This window comes from Columba livia, chromosome 7, assembly GCF_036013475.1.
Source record: "Columba livia isolate bColLiv1 breed racing homer chromosome 7, bColLiv1.pat.W.v2, whole genome shotgun sequence".
Taxonomy (NCBI): domain Eukaryota; kingdom Metazoa; phylum Chordata; class Aves; order Columbiformes; family Columbidae; genus Columba; species Columba livia.
The window spans coordinates 26,014,658-26,034,549 of record NC_088608.1 but is presented as its reverse complement, the minus strand read 5'-3'; the positions used below and the strand labels follow the sequence as shown (position 1 = coordinate 26,034,549).

Below are 19,892 nucleotides of genomic sequence, written 5' to 3'. Positions count from 1 at the left end.
ATTCAAATACTTAACCTACACGAAGCCTTTATGGAGTGGATTTAATCCACCAATCATATAAATACCTAAATAAAAATCTTGTTAATAATTCCATAAGATACACTGATTTTTCTCCTGTAAAATGTTTCTTCTTCATGCTTTAGTTAGTGATTTAATTACATTACAAATTTTCTAAACAGTGAGCTGCTCCAAGGTAGTGTACTGAAAAGTAAAATAATGTTCTTGTCGTAAGTCCCACTTTAGATTCTTAATTTTCAAACCTTTACCCTCTTTCTTTCTTATGGAAGCAGAACAGAAATTATGACATTTAATGGATTAAAGTTTTAAGTGTCACACTTCATTGCCAGAATTAAGGATCGACGTTCAAAATTTGGATTAAGTGGCATGTAGATGAAAGAGTCAAAAGTCCAAATGGTACAGTTGGCTGGTAAATGGTTTCAAGCACACAAAAATCCCAAACTAAATGGCAAGTTCAAATAGAAGCTGATAATAGCAGTTAGTTACCTAAGAATTTTAGAACAATGAGGTTGAATGGTGTATTCAGAGATCATTTTTTCCTCCAATGCAAGGCTAATAACTTCTGAGAGGTGTTTATGTAGCCTTTGAAAAATCTGCTCTTAAAAACCTACTGATTGTGATTCTATGAACAGATCCCTCAGCAATTAATGTGCTTATTATTTTCCATCGAAAAATAATCTTTTCACCATTTAATCTTTATTACTGAAACTTACGGCCCTATGAGCTATTTTGCAGCCCATTATTTCTGGACCACAAGGATAAGGAAAGTAGTCAGTTTCCATAAACTTACATGGCTATGTTTATAATCTGGAATATTTTTAATTGTGTCTGCTTTTATGTTTCTTTAAGCTACCTTGTGGGACTTTCTGCCTTTCTTCATAGAAGATATTATCTAGACTTCTGTTTTCTCAAGGTTTAATCCAGTATGCCTCTGCTGAATCCTGTTGCCTCAAAGCAACAGGTGAGCCTCAGGAATACAGAGGGAAAGGGAGGTTGCTCTTCTGGACAATACTTCCTTTTTTTATGTTCCAGAGTGATGCTTGTTTTTTCATATGACTGTGATAGTATGTTTAGCGTTTGATTCCCTGCTACTACCCATGCATTTTCTGAAGAAGTGCTGTGTAGCCAGTGGTCCCTTGTCCAGCAGAGTATTCCTATGTGTATGTAGAACTTGGTAGTTTTTATATCCTCTCTTTTTTTTTTTTCTGAACATTTCTCCATTTTGTCAAGGACATTCAGGAGAGTTTATGAGCTTAAAATTATCAGTGCTACACTAAGTATATCGCCTATCTCCATCCAAACTGTGGAAGAAACATTGAATAGTGCTGGCCCTGGGACAGCAGGCTTCTTAGATGAATTATCTTTCTACTTTGACAGAATTACTACTCTTCCAGTACAGTTTACCAATTATTTTTATCACTTATGTTCCGGCAGGTTAATAAAGATAATTTATTGTTTTCCCATATGTGGTTGATCATGCATCTATAATTTCTTTGTCTTCCCTTTATGCTGAGGCTCCCACATATCTGTCTTTCTACAGAGGCAGATGAGCCCTTAACCCTGACCAGCAATGCCTACTCATATCTTCATTAGCCAGTAGATATTTTAGCTAGAAATTAGAAAGAATCAACTGTCTGAAGCCATCCAGACTACTGGTTCTTAAATTCACCATCTTAATTGCCTATAGCTTTGAAATTAGAGTGGGAAAAATAATTACATTTATAGACTTTTGGCAAAGAACTACAGATCAATAAGAAATGTATCTAGTGGAGTCCCTCGAGGGTCGGTACAGGGACCAGTACTACTCAATATATTCATCAATGACTTGGATGAGGGAATAGAGTGCACTGTCAGCAAGTTTGCTGATGACACCAAACTGGGAGGAATGGCTGACATGCCAGCAGGCTGTGCTGCCATCCAGCAAGACCTGGACAGGCTGGAGAGTTGGGCATGGAAAAATTAAATGAAATATAACAAGGGTGAGTGTAGAGTCTTGCATCTGAGTAGGAACAACCCCAGGTTCCAGTATAAGTTGGGGAATGACCTGTGGGAGAGCAGTGTAGGGGAAAGGGACCTGGGGATCCTGGTGGACAGCAGGATGACCATGAGCCAGCACTGTGCCCTTGTGGCCAGGAAGGTCAATGGCATCCTGGGGTGTGTTAGAAGGGGGGTGGTTAGTAGGTCGAGGGAGGTTCTTCTGCCCCTCTACTCTGCCCTGGTGAGACCACATCTGGAATATTGTGTCCAGTATATAAATATATAAAGGGTGAGTGTCAGGAGGATGGAGCCAGGCTCTTCTTGGTGACAACCAATGATAAGAAAAGGGGCAATGAATGCAAACTGGAATGTAGGGGGTTCCACTTAAATATGAGAAGAAACTTCTCAGTGAGGGTAACAGAACACTGGAACAGGCTGCCCCGTGGGGCTGTGGAGTCTCCTTCTCTGGAGATATTCAAAACCTTCCTGGAAACATTCCTGTGTAACCTCATCTAGGTGTTCCTGCTCCTGCAGGGGGATTGGACTGGATGATCTTTTGAGGTCCCTTCCAATCCCTAACATTCTGTGATTCTGTGAAATATGTGCCATTAAATCAAGAAGAATAAAATATTTTGGCTTCTAGCTCAGATGTAGTCTTCTGCCTTGATGCACAGCACTGGACATCAAATTGCTTAACCATTGCCATAGATCTTGAGCTTAGGGCAACTCAGGTTTTTTGAGCGGTAAAGTATTGCATGCTTGTGGTCCAAAAAGTCCGCTTTCACATGAATATGTGTGTGAGAGGTGAAATAAAATTAGCTTGGATCACATACAAAGAGCAGTGGTCATTGGTTGTGGTGGGCAAACAATAGCAAAAATAATTGGTAAACAAATTTTAAACCAAGCAATTCAGGAGTTTTCTGCTTGAGTCTCATCCAATGTTGGCAAATTAAGTAAATTATCTCTAGGGCATCATTTAAATAGATTTTTATCATTCTACTTACTGAAGCAAGAAATATGATTAAGATTATCTATAAAGGACTTTTAAAAATTGCAATAATACATTCAAGCAAAAGCCTTCTTCATTCTGAAAAAATTTTATTTCTTCACTGCATTCCATATATGAGGTCCAGGTATATCCAACAGTTGACTAATATTACTCCAATAAGCTCTAATTCTATAGTCTGCAAAAAGTCACATGCTGGTGAATTTTGTACATGTGATTTTTTCCACTGAACATTACAGGAATAATCTTAGTGGGACTAAGGCTTCAGGCAATCTAGTTAATCTGTTATATCTTCCTGAAGTGCCCTTTCTTGGTGAATATTTATTCAACATGTAGACATGATTTCTGAATACTGTAAGGAAAAAGTCGGTGGGTTGTTGCTGTGTTGAATGAACAAATGGTCAAAAAAGGCTCTTTGGATGATGGAAGACAATGCAATTAAAGAGAAGTTGTGTTACCTTTTTATATTAATGTTTTCTTTCCCTCTTTTTTACCAGCTCAAAATTCCTTGCAGCCAAAACTATTACACTGCAGGAACTTCAGCTCCCTCATATAGTACTTTTTACAGTACCATGCTTGAATGGAAGTCCCATGAAAAAAATGCACTTTGGACTAGGCCCAGAAAAATTTACTTTTAAGATGCATACCAGTTTCAGGACTGATAAAAGTGCTAGATGAAAGCTTGGGGAGTTCAATGGGAAAACATATTTGTTATAGCTCTCACTGAGAACTTGGAGACTTTTGTTTTCTTTCTTGAAACTGTCGGAAGAGAATAGGATTTTACCCTGAGCTACAGATAATTCCTCTGAATAACAGAAGTATAGCAGTCCTGTACACATAATGTGAAACAGAAAGAAAAGGGAGGTTTCTTTGTGGTTTTCAGCTTTCTGTATAGACAGTGAGTGCACACACTTCAATAAGCAGCAAATTATTTTGAAATGCTGAAACCTAGAGCAGGAAAACTACATGAGGAAAACTGTGAATCTTGGCAGGCAAGAATAAGTTAAGAACTTGACTACATGAAAGTCTTTAAAAATATGACAACACTCTGAACACTGCATATTGTTGAAGAAGGATCTTCAGATCCTTCAAGATCTTGGCAAAAACTAGTCTGTGATCTGACAAAGATAATTGTTTTCCTGATGAAGATGTATTTCTCTTTACTTCTCGAGGGAGTAGAAATGAATGGTAGGGCAAGGTGAAAGTGAATTCACACAAAATAACTGGTGATGACTGTCTAATAATTCTGAGAATTACTCCGTAGCTGTGTCAAGAAAATAGTTTTATATACTGTGGAGATCAGGCTAACCAAACTTGACACTTGACAGTCTTTTTGTTGTATAGGCAAATGTATTAGCTCTAGGAAGAGATTTTACCTTTTTGAGTAAAACCGCTAAATTTTCCTTTGTGAAAATATGTATTACTACAATGTTTGTTATATCTCTGTTATAGAGCATTATTTCATGTAAATGTTATCAATTGAATAATAATTTTGGCATAATGTAATATGAACTTTCTTGGTCCTGTACAGCCCAAGACACATCTCAGTGTTACTTACCTTTTCTGTGGATTTAAAGGGTCCCTCAAACTTAATTTGATAATGCTAGTGTTATGCACTTAACTGTGTAAATCTACCCCTCTTCTTCCCTCCCTCCAACCAATAGTGCCATTGCCGAAGATGCCCAACCTTCCTGATCCTCCTTGTCACCTCACCCAGCACACAGGGAGTGCTGCTCAGGAGTTAAGCCACAATGGAGCTGCAGGGCTGGGTCCCAGGAGGAATCACCTGCAGGGGATCCCTTCCCTCCTGGGCGGGGAGGGGACACATACTGCCGGGCTGCATAGCTGCAGCCATGGTGGTGGCTCCTGCTGCTTGACTGCTCCTCTGGCTGTGGTCTGTGTTTCCTGTTGAGCCCTGTACCAGCAGCACAGCTTTGTCATGAGGCCTTGGACGTGCCTGGGAAATGGCATCTCACCTGAAACACTCATCACTCCTGTTCCCTGGGAGTCACGGTCAGATGGTTCTGCTTTATAACTTGCTTTACAGCCTGTGTTCGCTGCGGTTGAGTTCTTCCTGATTTATGTCAGTGTGATGTCAGACCAAGCTTTTCAGTTTAGATCTCTGGTGAAATCTTATCTTGCAAACAGTAACAGTTTACTACTGTCACTATGTTAACTTGGTCATTTTTGTTTTCCTCACTCGTGTAGTGTTGGTTTGTTTTATGCAGTTATGGTCATAACAGCTGCAAACACCATATTCTGCTTCAGTCAACTCTAGGTTATTAGGTTATGAATGCTAAAAATTATGAGCAGTGCTTTAATTTGCATAGTTATATCCACACATCATCCAGAGTGAATAAAAGCCAGATTGTAAAATAATTACAATCTCTTGAAGTAGAGCCAGCCTCACAGACCAGATCCATCCGTCTTCATTAATTTGTATATGGTTCTGTTACCAGAACAAACTTTCTGAAGGTACTCGCATGGGAATGCTGAAACAGCTGCACAACTTTTATTTTGAAGAAAAAAAAGTTGAGCCTTGGAACAGTGTGTGTTTTAAAGAGAGAGAGAGAGTGACTCTGCATTTAAGACTTTGACCAGCATGTGTAAGAAGTGCTCTCATGGCTGGAACAATCTAACAAATTTTTACCTGGTTAGCACTTGGCAAAGCTCCCCTTTTTTTCTTGCACAGTTGAAAGGAATCCAGTTCAATCCCGTGCCTTGGTCGACTTGACTCCAGTTCTGCGCAGCCTGCCCGGTTTGGTAGCGCACGACTGTGCCTGGTTTATGTGGCCTCTATGGCCCTTTTCTGCTCCGCTGTCAGAAAGAGGGAGGGAGGCTTCCCCCAGCACCAAAATATCGTTCTGTGTGCTCTCGGCAGCACAGTAGCTAAGAACAAGTTTCCCGATTACTCCCTGGTCTTTTTGGAGTTATTTGCTGGAAGAAGTCTTTTCCCCCACTTTAAATGGATGATTGTGTTACAATCAAGAAAAAGCATCTCCAGAGACCAATCTTTAGGTAAGTGGCGCTATTTTTACTTTAAACTGGAAATGTTATGAACTTTAGTCTTTACATCCTATTTATTAACTTAAAGTCCACATGCATAGACACACAAAATTGTTCAACAGAAAGAGTTTAATATTGCATAGGCTAGTAATAGATGATTTTGGTATTCAGATTTTTTTTTTTTCACTTGTACTGTGACTTTATAGAAGTTCTTTTTCTTCTCTTCTCCATCATCTCCGTTTTCAAAAGTTTTGTGTGGGATTGTCTTTATTATGAAAGAGGAGCAGCATAGCTCTTGAAAACTTTTTTTGTGTGTGTATGTGTTTTGTTTTCCTTCAGCTCTGCAATCCCTCAGTGTATTCTGGAATGATAAAACTGTTTAAAAGTAGAGCATGGTTCTTGTTTGGTTTAGCTGATTATGTCTGGATGACAGAATTTTAATACTTGAAATGATACACCTTTTGGAGTAAAGTAACTTATTTGCTGGGACATGCAGACAAGTGCTTTAAGTATAACTAATCTACCAGACTCTTCAGATAGGAAGGCTTCAAGTTTAAAGAGTAACAATTTGGAGTTTTGGTGAGGTGATTTTACACTGTTTCCTGCATATGTTAGTTTGATGTATGAAATATCTTTCTGATTATTCTGTACTTTAAAGTGAATTATAGAATTCTTTTCACAGATCAGAACTAGGTCTACTCCACTTACACTTTTTACCACAGGAAACCCCTCTCCTTTGGCCAGTCAAGCTTCAGACCAAGTGACTTTCTGTAGGAAATAATGTTTCTGTACTGTTAGTAAGGATGCACCGGCTGTAAAATAAACCTGCCATAGTTGACACTTCTATTTATGGCTGGTGACATCTTTAACAAAACTCTTAACTCTTACTAGGTGGCATCAGTAGGATATTGTAACAACAATGTTGATATGACAAATAAATATGAGGTTATAGATGGTCCCAGAGAAAATACAGGATTTTTATTTATTGGATAGCCACTACTGGTGTCATACATTGTGGGAGTACAGCAATGGTTGGTATTGCAGCTCCAGAGGAAGTTCAGACAGGTAGTCATGCCAGGATTATGTCCTACTAATGTTACATGTGGAGAAATCTTTCAGTAGTATTACAGTTATGGTGCAGAAAATTAATCTGGACATGAAAAGTTTACTATGGGAGTGAAATGACTTAACCATTAACCTTAAAGTTGAATGTCCTGTGTGGATTTGCTATGCAATTTGTATCATAAATGAGATTAAACATTTTGCACTTTGGCTTAGTAAAGTGAAGTTAAGAAGTTATTTCACAGAAAGCTTATGACTGACAATTAAGAAACGTGTTTTCCTCCAGTGATATATTTTTATTTAAGCTAATAATTTAATTGACTATATTTCTGTTTAAATATAAATAATTATTTTTAAGGATCTATGATAAGTATCCCATAAACTGTAACTTTTAAGAAGATATATCTGAAGTGCACATTCTTCACAGTCTTTTGGGGCCATCAGAATTGCAGTTGAATAAGTGCATATTTCCTGATGTGTTTGGGAATCTGCTATAGAAATCTACTGTAACTAGTATAGTACTGGATAGTTTGCAAGAGCTTCCTTAAGGGGTGTTTCCCTGAACTGTCTTGTGGGAGTGAACTTAATAAAATACAAGCAGTTTCAACATTTCTTACTGAAATCCATTCCTGCAATTCAATTCTAAATACAGAATGGCAACTAACTACTGTTGGCACGCTTAATCCGGAGCAAGAAAACCCCTAATATGGAAAGCCCCCTAAGAGTCCACGGCTCTGCAGTGACTCTTCTGGCAAAAGATCTCTGTAATACTACAGTAAATGCCTAAGAAACATTTCCAAGGTCAAGACCAGCATAATATTTTAGGCAGATCAAACAGAAGGACAATTTCCATGTGACATAAAGATTGTATCATGCACAGTAAATACAGATGCTATCATAGTGCATTAAAGAGCTGGTTTTGGTGTGGTGTGTTGTTTGTTTGTTTGTTTTTAGTGTGTTCATTTTCCTTGTGACTTTGGAAAAGATTTCTCTAGCAAAAAATGTTCTTATGCAAGAATTGTGAAGACTTAGTCTCAGTCCTTTTAATCCTGGAGTTTTCTCTCCATGGAGGTGAAATGGTTTTACTGGGCACAAAACTCACATTGAGGTAGCTGAATCAGCATTCTTGTCAATTTTTTCCTTAAAAAAAAAAAAAAAAGCAGATTTTATATGTATTTATATTTACCAATGTTTCACTTACAGCCAGCACATGATAGTTAGCTCTCAAGAAAGACCTGTTTTTAAGAGTGTGTCAGAATTTAATAAATACAGGTAAATTTCTTCCTACTTAGCAAAGTTACATTTACAGTGGATCGGTAATTTTACTTGAGTTGCCTTCCTAGTAATGTGAAAAATAGGATGAATATCTGTTCTAAATAATCCCTTCAATATCAACAATCCTCTACATAAGAGTGGGATAGATACTGTGTTTCAAGATGGGAAACTAAATAATAAAAAGATATTTCTGACTAATTTTCAATTGTTTTCGAAGTTCTAAATTAATAAAGAAATAAAAATAGAAAAATACTGGCAATGAAGTGTAACTTTTGGTATTTGCTACCCAGTAGTCCTTGGAAATAACTAAAGAAATAATTCAGAATTATAACTGTGTAAAAAAGCCCAGCTTATGAATCATGTTGAACTGGTTACTAAAGCACATCGATTTGGATAAAATTTTGTAATTTCATCAGAAATCAACTGCCAAATTACTTAGAGATTCCTGCATTCCTTAATATCAAAAGAACAGTCTGCCATATGCAGAAATATGGTTCAACAGAGCTTGTATCTTGAATATTCCCTGGCTATTTTAATGGTAACATGAATTACTGAGGACATTCCATATTTTTATTAAGAACAGCATCTTGAGCATGTTTGCTATAACTGGAGATGGTGAAATTAATTCAAATAATAAACAAATCAACTTTCTCAAAGAATGCAGTGGGAGCTTCATAGCTCTGACATTTAAAATGGGACTCAATGAAGCCATATAAAGTATGCTTTAAGGAATAAATCCTTCCCTGCCAACTGCACAGATTAGATGACATAATAGGTGTTTTAGTTCTCAGATTTCTGTGATTTTTATTAACATAAGAATCTACACAGTTGCTAGTCAAAGCTTGTACTGAAGCTGACATTTGACTACACTTTGCTGCAGTCTTTGGGGGCTGTAGGGAGTTGTGTGACTTTGGTCTTCTTGGTCTTGACTGTGAAGGGAAGCAAAAGAATCAGAGTATCACAAGAGAAGTTGTTCTTTTGGTGTCTCTGCCTTGGCAAGGTCCAAGAAAGCCTGGCATTATTTCAAGAAACTCATGGTCTTTTGAGATTTCCAGATCAATGACAGTTGGATCATAACAAAGAGTTTGTCCTTGCTGTGTAACGTCTTTCATTTAAGGCTCTTAATGTGTTGAAAAAATGTTAATGTGTTAGCTTCAAAATACCTCCCTTTTCTGTTCTGCACATTTTCTGTGGTCTCTTGTGATTCTGGTTCAAGGGTTTTCCCTTAGAGCAGCAGGGACAGGAAAACAGGGCTCATGGTGCTGGAAGTAAGAGAAAGAACAAGGGTGAAAAACATTTGTTTTCCAGCTCTTCAGGGAGCTCTATTATTATCTTTTCTATGGTGTCTGCATATGAGAGAAGCTCCTTATACCGTTGCTGTTGTTCCAGTATCTTTGTTCATTATATATATGGATGTGATATTAACTGCAGTTAACTAGATTGGATCTCTCTGTAACTTTGAGTTCTCCTTTACTAAGAAAATGACCTAGTCCAGTCCTTTGATCTCCTGCTTCTAGTCCCTTAAAAATATATATGGCTTATTAATTATTTTATTCTAGACAAAAATCAAGTCAAAAAACTAGATGTTACTGCTTACTGTAATGTACTTGGCAGAAACGATTCAAACGTGTTTTTTACACCACTCAGAGCACATAAGTAATCATATACTGTATATACTGTACAGAATATTATAAATGTTTACGAAGACCTGGTTTACAGAAAACGTTTCTACTGCTGTAATTTGTGGAATAAGAATAATCGACATCAATAACTTTTGAGGTTTTTTCCCACTTACGTACGGTTTAATAAAATATAGAAACAGCATGTTCTGCAACTTCTAGATATTATAAGTCTTTGGCAGAGATTCAATTTCTCTTGAAAAAATACACTAACAAGTATTTTCTAGCAAAAAATAACCACCAGTGTAATGCCCTTACATGGCTTTTTTTTTCCCCCCTATCTCCTGGACTCTCCAAACATTTAGGATTTTTACCAAGTACAAGCAAAAATTGTACACAGAAAAGGCAGTGTGTTTGCTGCTCAGTGGGCTGGAGGAGGACTGCTGGAAAGTTCAGGATTTATAGGCATTTATTAAAAGGAAATGACTTCGACAGACAAGCGGACAAGTCCAGTTTCATCCACTCACCACACGGGAAAGAAGTTTGTTACGGTTTGAGTGGAGGCTCAATATTTCATGCCACAGCAAGTAATGCTGTAAGAAAGGGAGGAAAGCAGCTTTCATTTCAGAGAAATCAGAGCTTTCTGCACAGGAGGGACTCCCCTTCCACCACCACCACTAATCTCCTCACCTTCCACCCATTCTTCCCTGATACAATTCACAAATGTTCCTTCCCAGCCCACATCTGCAGAAGGAGGGAGCTGAGTCCCATGGTCACAGCACCTTCTGGTGCAGGACCTTCCTCTCCACCACATCCTTGTTGAGCAACCATGGCCAGCAACAAAATTCCCCAGCCCTGATGGGGCCATGTCCCCTCTGCGTCATATCCACCCCAAGCTCGGGGTGCAAATGAGGGAATGAGGCGCACACATAGTGGAGAACCTCATCAACCAACCCTGAAGGGACCTGCCATGGACCTATCCCTTCTCAGAACCATCAACAGGACCTGCAGACCATGCTCTCTTCCCCAGGCCCTGGGGCTGAGCTCTCTTTACCACTCACACAGCAGATATTCTTGCCTGAACTCCTTATCACTCTCAGCTTGAGATTTCTGGATGAATATTATCCTAGAAAATGCAAGAAAAACATGAAGTGGCTCATCCCTCTGCCCAGGTTTCGGAGGAGCTTAAGCTGAACAAAAGCTGCATTTCCACTTGGTCACACCTTGTAAGTACTTGAGATTTAAAGTCCTCTATTTCTAGTTAATCTAAACCAAGTTTGAAACTTATCTCCCCATTACTACTTGAGAAGGTACCAGGGGGAGGAAGGAAATAAAAAAAGAGAAAGAAAAAGCAAAACTTGTCCTTGGTAAAAATCCTAAATGTTTGGAGAGTCCAGGAGATGGGGAAAAAAATCCTCATGCAACACTAATGCATTTTTTTCCCTACTTTTGAGTTCTATCTTACTATCTCTGTCCTGTGGCTTCAACATAATATGTACTGAGCAGGTATATTTGTGTTTTGCCTGGGTATAACTGGTGTATGCAGCTTTTCAATTAGTGTCTGTAGAAAAGATACCAAATCAGAATAATACAGGAAGAGGAAGCAACTTATTCAATTAATAATAATAATAAAAAAAAAGAAGTAGATTTTAGCTGCTTAGAAGCTTGTGAAAAAAAAAAAAAAGATGTTGTCTCTCCTTATTTGTAGTGGCCTTCAAATGGGTCCAAATTATTGTCATCTTTATACTGTGTGTAGGCAACAAACAGAAGTATGGGAAACTTTGCCAGGTTTATGTTGAATTGTGCACTACAATTACAATGAATTTACATTATATATCATTATCACTAGTGATAGCTTAATCGTAAATTAATGTAGCATATTAATTTAATGAGTGACAATTTATTACTGTGGTGTAGGAGGAAGGTAGGCAGGAAAGCGAAGATGCAGTCATCTTTTGCTTCTTGCTCTGGAAAAAAGCTGGAATGTGAAAAGGCAGCACCACAAGAAGGCCCTGAAGTCACAGTCTGCTTCTTGATTGCCCCTCGCCCTATTGGCACTTTGCTGCAACTTCGGCAAAGCTGCCTGTAGTTCATAGCCATGGCCATCCTGTTGGTGATGTTACTAAAGGTATTTTCTGCCTATGTGCTTACTTCTGCCTCTTTCTGTGTGTTGGTTTAAGCCATCAACAGTTTTTAAATGGCAATGCCTTAGAAGAGCTAGTTTACAAAGAGGAAAAAAGAAGAGGTTTGTGTCAAAAGGTAGTAATAAAAAAATTGGGGTTTGGGAGAAGGATCGAAAAGATAGAGCGTGTGCTCCTAGCCTGATAGGAAGTAATGAAAAAAGAATTTTATTGAAGCAATAAGTGAAGACATTTTTGAGGAGTATCCAGAACATTGTGAAGGGTGTAAAAATTTCTTAGAAATTCAGGCTAATAAATTACACTGGTTTTGAGAACCATGGCAATTCTAGAAGATGATAGAAAGGAAGATAAAATGCAAAGCAGTACCTCAAATAAATTGGACAGTAGGTGGCATTTTGTAAATTAAGGAAGCAAGAGAGATGGAACAGTAGATTAAATAGGGGGAAAGCATAGAGAATCCAGTTTTCAGACAGATGATACACATTTATTCAGTAATTAGATTGAAAGGAGGCAGAACCGAGTATGTCAGAAATGCAAAAAAAAGGAGCAAATGTCTTACATTTGCTTTTGTAGTCTAAAGCTGTTCAGATACATTTGAACATCTGTCCAAATGTTATTATTCAACCCCTTAATCATACTAGAAGGAAGTGAACAGATACATTTTAGAAATTTCAGCAAGAAAAACCTGATTGAAATGAAATGAATTGGTAATAGATTTTAGCATAGCATGCTCTATAATATAGATGGCTTAGCCATAACCAGATTGAGATAGGAAATTAGAAGCATGTTTATAGCCACTTCAGTAATGGTAGTCTAATCTAGACTAGCTATTGAAGTGATGGGAGAAATTTTGACTGGTTTCAGGAATGGACTTGTTAAAAGGACTGTTCTGTTAATTTCAACAACTGAAAGAAAAAAAAGCTTTTGATGGATAAGAATGATTGCATTTTTTATATTTTAGTCTACTAAACATCCTAATTTAAGACAGTTCATTAATGATGGCATGCTTATTTATTTAAGTGAAAAGTGGTATTTTTATATCTATCTATCTATCTACCTAGTTTTGTTCTGGCTTGGGTTACACTCTCTAGGGACGATACCGTATGAAAAACAATATTACCTACATATCTCAAACGTTTTCTTACAACTTTCCCATTACTTTGTTCCTACTTAATCAAGAACTGATTTAACACTAACCTTGATTGTAGACTTCTGAAGAGGAAATGTTCCGTGAGAATTGTTGTGCATTCAGTGATTGACGTTTTCATCTATAAAGATTACTTTTAGTTGGAATTCAAATGCTATTTGTGTGGTTTGGAAGGGCATTCTCAGGAAAGCCAGGTTGTGCCTCAACCAGGATCAAAAAAGAGGCAGTTTTTCAGATAGTAGCAGAAGACCGGCAGCAGTTAGTTGCTTTTCAGAGGAGTTAAGAATGGAACAGTGGAACTTCTATTATCTCTGAAGAAATAGGAGTGATGAGCAGTGACTGTACAGCTGTCATCTGGCTTTGTGGCAGTACTGCTTCAGGAGGAGAAAGCAGTGAAGAGAGTACAAGAGAAAGTCCAAAAGAAGACAGTGAAGTTTTTGCACATCCTAGGAAACAGATAATACAACAGGCAGCAAAAGAATTGAATTCTGTTGAGATCTGAGGCTGAATTAATATTTTCCTTGGTGGGGAAATTTTTTTTCTTATATTTTTCTCTGAAAAATCAGGACTGAAAATATAATTCATTCTGGAGTGGAATTAACTTATTCTGGATGCAGATTGAAGAAATAAATCAGATGTGCAAGTATTTGGGTTCTTGGCATTATGAAACATTGTGTTGGAAATATGTTTTGTCAGACATAATAGCCATAAAAACCTGCTGTTGTGCTGTGGTGTTCACTTTTTGGACACATTGGCCAATGAGTGAAGAAGAAACACTGTAAATGGATATGGTGAAAAGAAAAGCACTCGCCCACCACATAGATGCACTCAAAGCAAAAGAAATCCTGATTCACCCATGTAGAAGAACCACGCATGTTGGGTTTGGTCACAGTGTTGGGATACTCATTAGCATTTGCTCATTAATCTGCTTGGAAATTGTCTTCAGTACATAGGAGAATGAGAACAGAGTATGTCAGGAAGACATGACATTTAAAATATTCCTTTCATTTTTTTCCGGTCATAGACTTAATATTACAGTGTGTTCTGTGTTTATAATATTTTGGCTTGTCCTTAAGGCCCTATCGGCTAATGTCATTAAAAATTTATTTCCAAACCAGGACAGAACAGTAAAGAACAATCCAAGCCAGTATTTGGTTTATTATTGGATATTACAGGAATCTTGACTCCTGAAAAGTTTAATTTTCCATTAAACAAGCTTACACTTGCAAGCATTCATTTTAATTCTTCAGAATTTCTCCTTTCTTATACATAAAAAGGCAGATGATAGAAAAAATGACAGAAACTGTCTACCCACCTAAGAATGATAACTATATTGATTTACTTTTTAAATGAATCTGAAGGTGAAAACAGGATTTGGCAAGGCATTAAAAAGAGTTTATATTTTAAATATTTCAAACTTTTGACATGACTATGATGCCTATGAGGCAATAATGACAAAGTCATGAAGAAAATCAGCAAAGTCAAAAGAAGGACTGGGGAACAGTTTACCCAAAGCTTTGAAACTGATATACCAAAGTATTTTCTGAATTCTGCTGTTAAGGCTGATTTTAAAGTTTAATTAACAATATGAATTTTCATGATCTTTATAGGCAGCTGCATAAACTGCATTGGCATAAACCTGGGCTTTCCTGAGCTCAGCTGCTAGTGTGCAAAAATGGACTTATCAGTGTGTTCTCTCATAACAACTTAGCTGACCATTGCAACACCACAGTTAAAATAATACCACTTACTTTAATGATCTTTTCTGGAAATCTGTTTTTATTCAGAGACTAGAAATTCAGCAGGGAAGAGGGGAGAATACAAAGGACTTGAAAGTTTCATGCATAATACAGGATCATCTAGAAATACTAACTTGACTAATGCAAGCAGTTCATTTATGTTAGCCTTAACGAATACCTTAACTTGTACATGTAAACTAGTACATAGCCTTAAATACTCTGTGTCTTCATTTGTATATTGTGATCACAGTGTAAAATTAGCGTGGCCAATGTAAAACTAACCAGAAAAATGTAAATTTTCTTCAAGCGCAACTAATTTTCACCTTCCCTATGTGTCTCTGCAAGGCATTATGTTGTGTTGTGGAGACATAACAAAATTTTTATTTTTAACAAGAAGTGTGCATGGACATGTAGAAAAAAGAAATATTTTCCATTACTTCATCTTTGAGTTTTGAAATTATTACTATAATACTAGGAGACATAAGTCAGGAATGTTGCATGATTACAAAAAGAGCAAGCTAAGAAATTGCAAATCGTGGAAAAATGATTTATTGGTAAAATATTTGTGAAAATTATATCCATGGTAAAATACTATAATAGGTGCTTTCTGAGCATGGATATTTATAGATCATTGTGCCATTATGAAAAAGCCTGCCCTCAATTTCTTAATCTTGAAGATTAGACTTTGCTGTAATAAGAATAAATCCAACATTGTCTATTACATCTTTTTTGTACTATGTTACCATTTAGTAGGATCAGTCCTGATTGAGACCATTTTATGCTAAGTAGTGTACTGGTAGAGATTGTCAATGCACTTTGATAGATGCATTAAAAGTTAAAAATATCAGAAATCTTATCAAAAGGAGAGGGTAGCTCAGGGGGATGGCTGTGGATGGATGTTCAGTGAGTTAAGGGGAGGGAAAGACAGGCATGTAGTTGATGATGGAGGTGGAGATCAGCTCATAGTAAGAGTGGAGGAGTCAAGCCTCACGGTTTGTACGTGGAGAAGATCACTGCGTACTGGTGGTGGGAGAGGAACACACCTGGCTTTTGAGAAAGGTTGAAGAGCTGGTGATTGTGAATGAGAAAGGACACAGGAAAGGGGGCAAAGAGGACAATCAGACACGTTGTAAGCAAGTTATGCTATGGATACACTGTAAATTAAGCCTGAAAAAACTCATTCCCTTACCTCCACACACCTTGCAATGGAAACGGGGTTTCTCCAGTGCTATGTGTGCCCATTTCTGCTCCGGGATATGCTGAAGTGCCCCACAAGCTCGTGCTGATGTGAGACTTGCTATGACAGCATGGTGACTTCTGACAGCGTCGAACCAGAGTTTGAGTGCTGCTGTTCCCACTCCAAGGTCTCTTGTTGCTGCTCCAAATTTCTGTGCTTCCTCTATACTTCTTTTTTAAGCCAACTCCTTCATTTGAGAAGTCTCTTCATAATTAATACTTGATGTGGCTGATGGTTATCTTCCTCTTTAATGTAAACAGTTTCAGGAGAGCACCCTTTCAGAGATTTTTGAGTAGCCCATCCACACATACTATTTACACTCATGCTTCTGTTTTAACAGCTGATATTGTTTTGCCCTTTTGCCGTAGATGGGACCCTGCAGACTCCCACACAGATGCAGATGAAGAGTCAGAATTTTAAATATAGGATGTCAGCACCAGCATTGAATTTGATGATAATTGAGGTGAATATGTAAATATATAAAACAGTGCAAAAGGCAGTGGCTTTAGCGGCACAGGAACACTAAGAAGTTGGATAGCAGTTTGTGGAATTGAGAAAGGGAGGATGATTAGGAACTTTGCAGAGATGATGTGAAGGAAAAAAGAGATAAAAATGGTTAATAAAGAAGTTAAAGCAAAATTAAAAGAGGAAGGGAAAGAGTAACAGAATATAATGAGTAATGTGGAAATGTAAAGATAAGCAGGTGGTGAGCTGACAAGAAAATTAATGAGAATATGGTCATTTGCAGTTTTGCATGCTTACTCATACCTTAATACACTAAAACATAAATTGTGTTAATTACTCCATGTTATCTGTAGGTGATTTCACTGATGAAATATTAATATATTAAATATTTAATGTCAGCCTGGTGGTCTGTTTGGGATACTGCTGCTGTGCTATTTTGTACTATTTCCAGGCAAAATTTTCCGAGGTTAATGATGAATTCAAGAGACATTACAAGATTCATTGTTGAGTAATTTTCCAACTAGCATGAGTGAGCTTTTAATGTTTCTTGTTAGAAATGTCCCACTCTTAAGATACATCAAAGGATCTGAAAAATCCATTCAGGAAGCAGATCCTAGTGGTTGTGTTAGTTTGTGTTTCTTTGTTTATTTGTGTGTTTGCTTTTTATTGGCTTAGTTTGGTTTTTTGTTTGGTGGTTGTTGTCTTCTGGTTTTGTTTTTTGTAGTTTTGTGGTTTATTTGTTGTTTTTTTTTTTTTTTTTTTTTCTTTCAGTTTGCCAGACCATACCAACACCTAAACTATACCTTACAGTACACACTACAAACTAGTATGTATTAAAGCTCACCTGTAAGGGGGAGAAACTAGGTCAGGGCTGTAGGACTGAGTATAAGCAAAATGGTAGAACTGGGGCTCTAGTTAAAAGACTGGGAAGACTTACATGGTCATTACAAGGTCTTAGATGTTAGCAATCCGCTCCCAGAGAAAGCCCAAGAACAGCAACTTCTCCTTCGTTCTAGTGCAGCCAAAGAAATTAGTTTAAATAATTGCCAAAGGAGGTTGAAATTAATCTGTTTGACTTGGCACTGAAAGGACTGCTCACATGGGCAATAAAGCCATGAGCTAACACCTCTCATTTTAAGATGGAATGTGAATCCAAATCAACATAGCACGGGCTAACACACCAAATGCAAATTTGTGTCTCTTGTGCTGGTAAATAAGCTGCAAACAAATTCAGGAATAAAACCAAAATGAATTAATCATGCTGAAGACTCTCTAGCAAATTGTTCAGTTTTGTTTCTCTTATGAAGTTGAGTGAAGTCTAAAACAGTAGACAAAAAGCATGGATTACATACATTACAAATTCATCATGTTTGAATGTTTAAAAGCACTCCTACTGTTCCACAAGTGTTCATTTAAAACAAGAGGTGTTTGTTTGTTTGGTTTTCACACAATAGACTCTCCTTATTTTGTATAGTGAATATTCACAGAATAAAGATTAACTGGATTAATGGGATTGCCATCATCATTGTCCCAAGATGTTGTATAGATCCTCAACAGATCCATTAATGTGGTGGTTTTTAGGCTGCAGCACACACGTTTGAAACTTGCGTGTCAAGTGGCCTTCTGAGATTGCCAAGTATGCATTTATAGAAACTTGCAAACTGATTTGGTAAAAGTGACTGATTTAATTATATCCATATTTTTTCCTTATTATCTTTGATGGTGTTTCTTTACTAAGTGAAGATGTGATCCTGCAAATAATTGTGCCCATGGGTAGTCATTATAAGTCTAATATTAATAAAACCTATGAAACTGTAGATAAGAAAACACTGTACTTGACAGATAGGGTTTTAAAAAATGGAAAATGGTTTTAGAGGTTGTTCACGGCTCCAAATATAAGAATAAATTATTCCAGATTACTTTTTATGTAGTCATTTACAACTGAACAAATCAGGCAAATGACTATTAGAAATGGTTTAATCATTGTACATCCATTTCTTTATTTCTAAATAAATACTGGTTTGTTTTAATTTATGCATCAATGGGTTTTGCAAACAAGAAGAGATTACGGTATTTACCTGTGCAGACTTCATGCTTCACAGATACATATAGTTACTCAGAATAAATCTCTACTTCAAAGCCAGTAACATTTATTGGATAAATCATCTCTTTTAGGGAAAAAAAAAAGGTAAAATGATCAGTGATAAAGATTTTACTGTACTTTGTTGTAAACTGTAATATTTTAATGCTTAATTACTTTCATTGTTAAGACAACTGGTATTATTTTCTGTAATTTAAGATTCATTCAATCAATTTCTCTAACCTTGATAGAATTAAGTACTTCTTAAGATTTTATTCCTTACTTAGATATGATAGCCTGTGTGCTAGGAACTCTTTAACCTGGCTCTATTTCTGTATAGATAGAGCTCCAAAAGTTTTACTGTAGAGCATTCAGTCCCCTATGTTCATTGATTTTTCTCTCTGGTTTTATAGTCAGTTTCAAAAATCTTTGAATTATGAAAACCTGGTAGTACTGCAGTATTTCAGTGCTGATCTCACTAGTGCCAAACACTTCTACATCTACATAAGATTCCCTTGTTATAAGTCCAAAACTGTGATTTACTCCTTTTGGATACAATATTCAGATAACTCATATTTTGCTGGTTTTCCCTCATGATACCTGTGAAAGGCTACATGTCTGTACGTATCTTTATCTGTTTATTTAAGCACTCAACAAAAAGGTTAGATTTATGACCTTTAATCACTAAAAATGAAACAAATATGATTTAGTTCAAATTATCTAACCTGATATAAAAATACCTAATCACTGGATTAGAAGGTATTCTGGGCTTGGCCTCATAGTGTCTTTTTTATTTATATTTTACCACTTTATATAAAATACCTACTAGGATAGAAACCAATTCCAGTTTTATGGCTCCCATGCTGATATCTCAATTAGTGAGTTAAATAACTATTTTCAAACTTAGATCTGTGACTATTTCAGTACTTAGCAAAGGACTGACTGAAGATCTACTTGAAGGTTGTCTTGTGGCATGGCAATTATAACATTTCCATAAGGTATCAGAGACCTCTTCCACAAATCAGACAAAGGATAGATTTGAACAATTGCAAACCATAATGATCGGGTGTGGATTAAACTGCTTGTCTTCAGTACTTTATGAAATCTTCTATCATTTCAA

General features: G+C 36.9%; 1 protein-coding gene across 9 annotated transcripts in view; it reads left to right on the top strand.

Moving 5' to 3' along the window:
* Nucleotides 1-19,892, top strand: part of PDE1A (phosphodiesterase 1A) — a 169,716-nt gene that overhangs the window by 47,123 nt on the left and 102,701 nt on the right. Inside the window, exon 1 of one of the 9 annotated variants that reach the window (XM_021282559.2) lies at nucleotides 5,580-6,019. The exons of 7 other annotated variants lie outside the window; for them this stretch is intronic. In XM_021282559.2, the coding sequence (XP_021138234.1) occupies nucleotides 5,967-6,019 (53 nt within the window). In that variant the 5' untranslated portion in view covers nucleotides 5,580-5,966. Of the gene's footprint in view, nucleotides 1-5,579; nucleotides 6,020-19,892 lie in introns of those variants that run through there. One more of the 9 variants, XM_065068918.1, reaches the window with a different exon arrangement.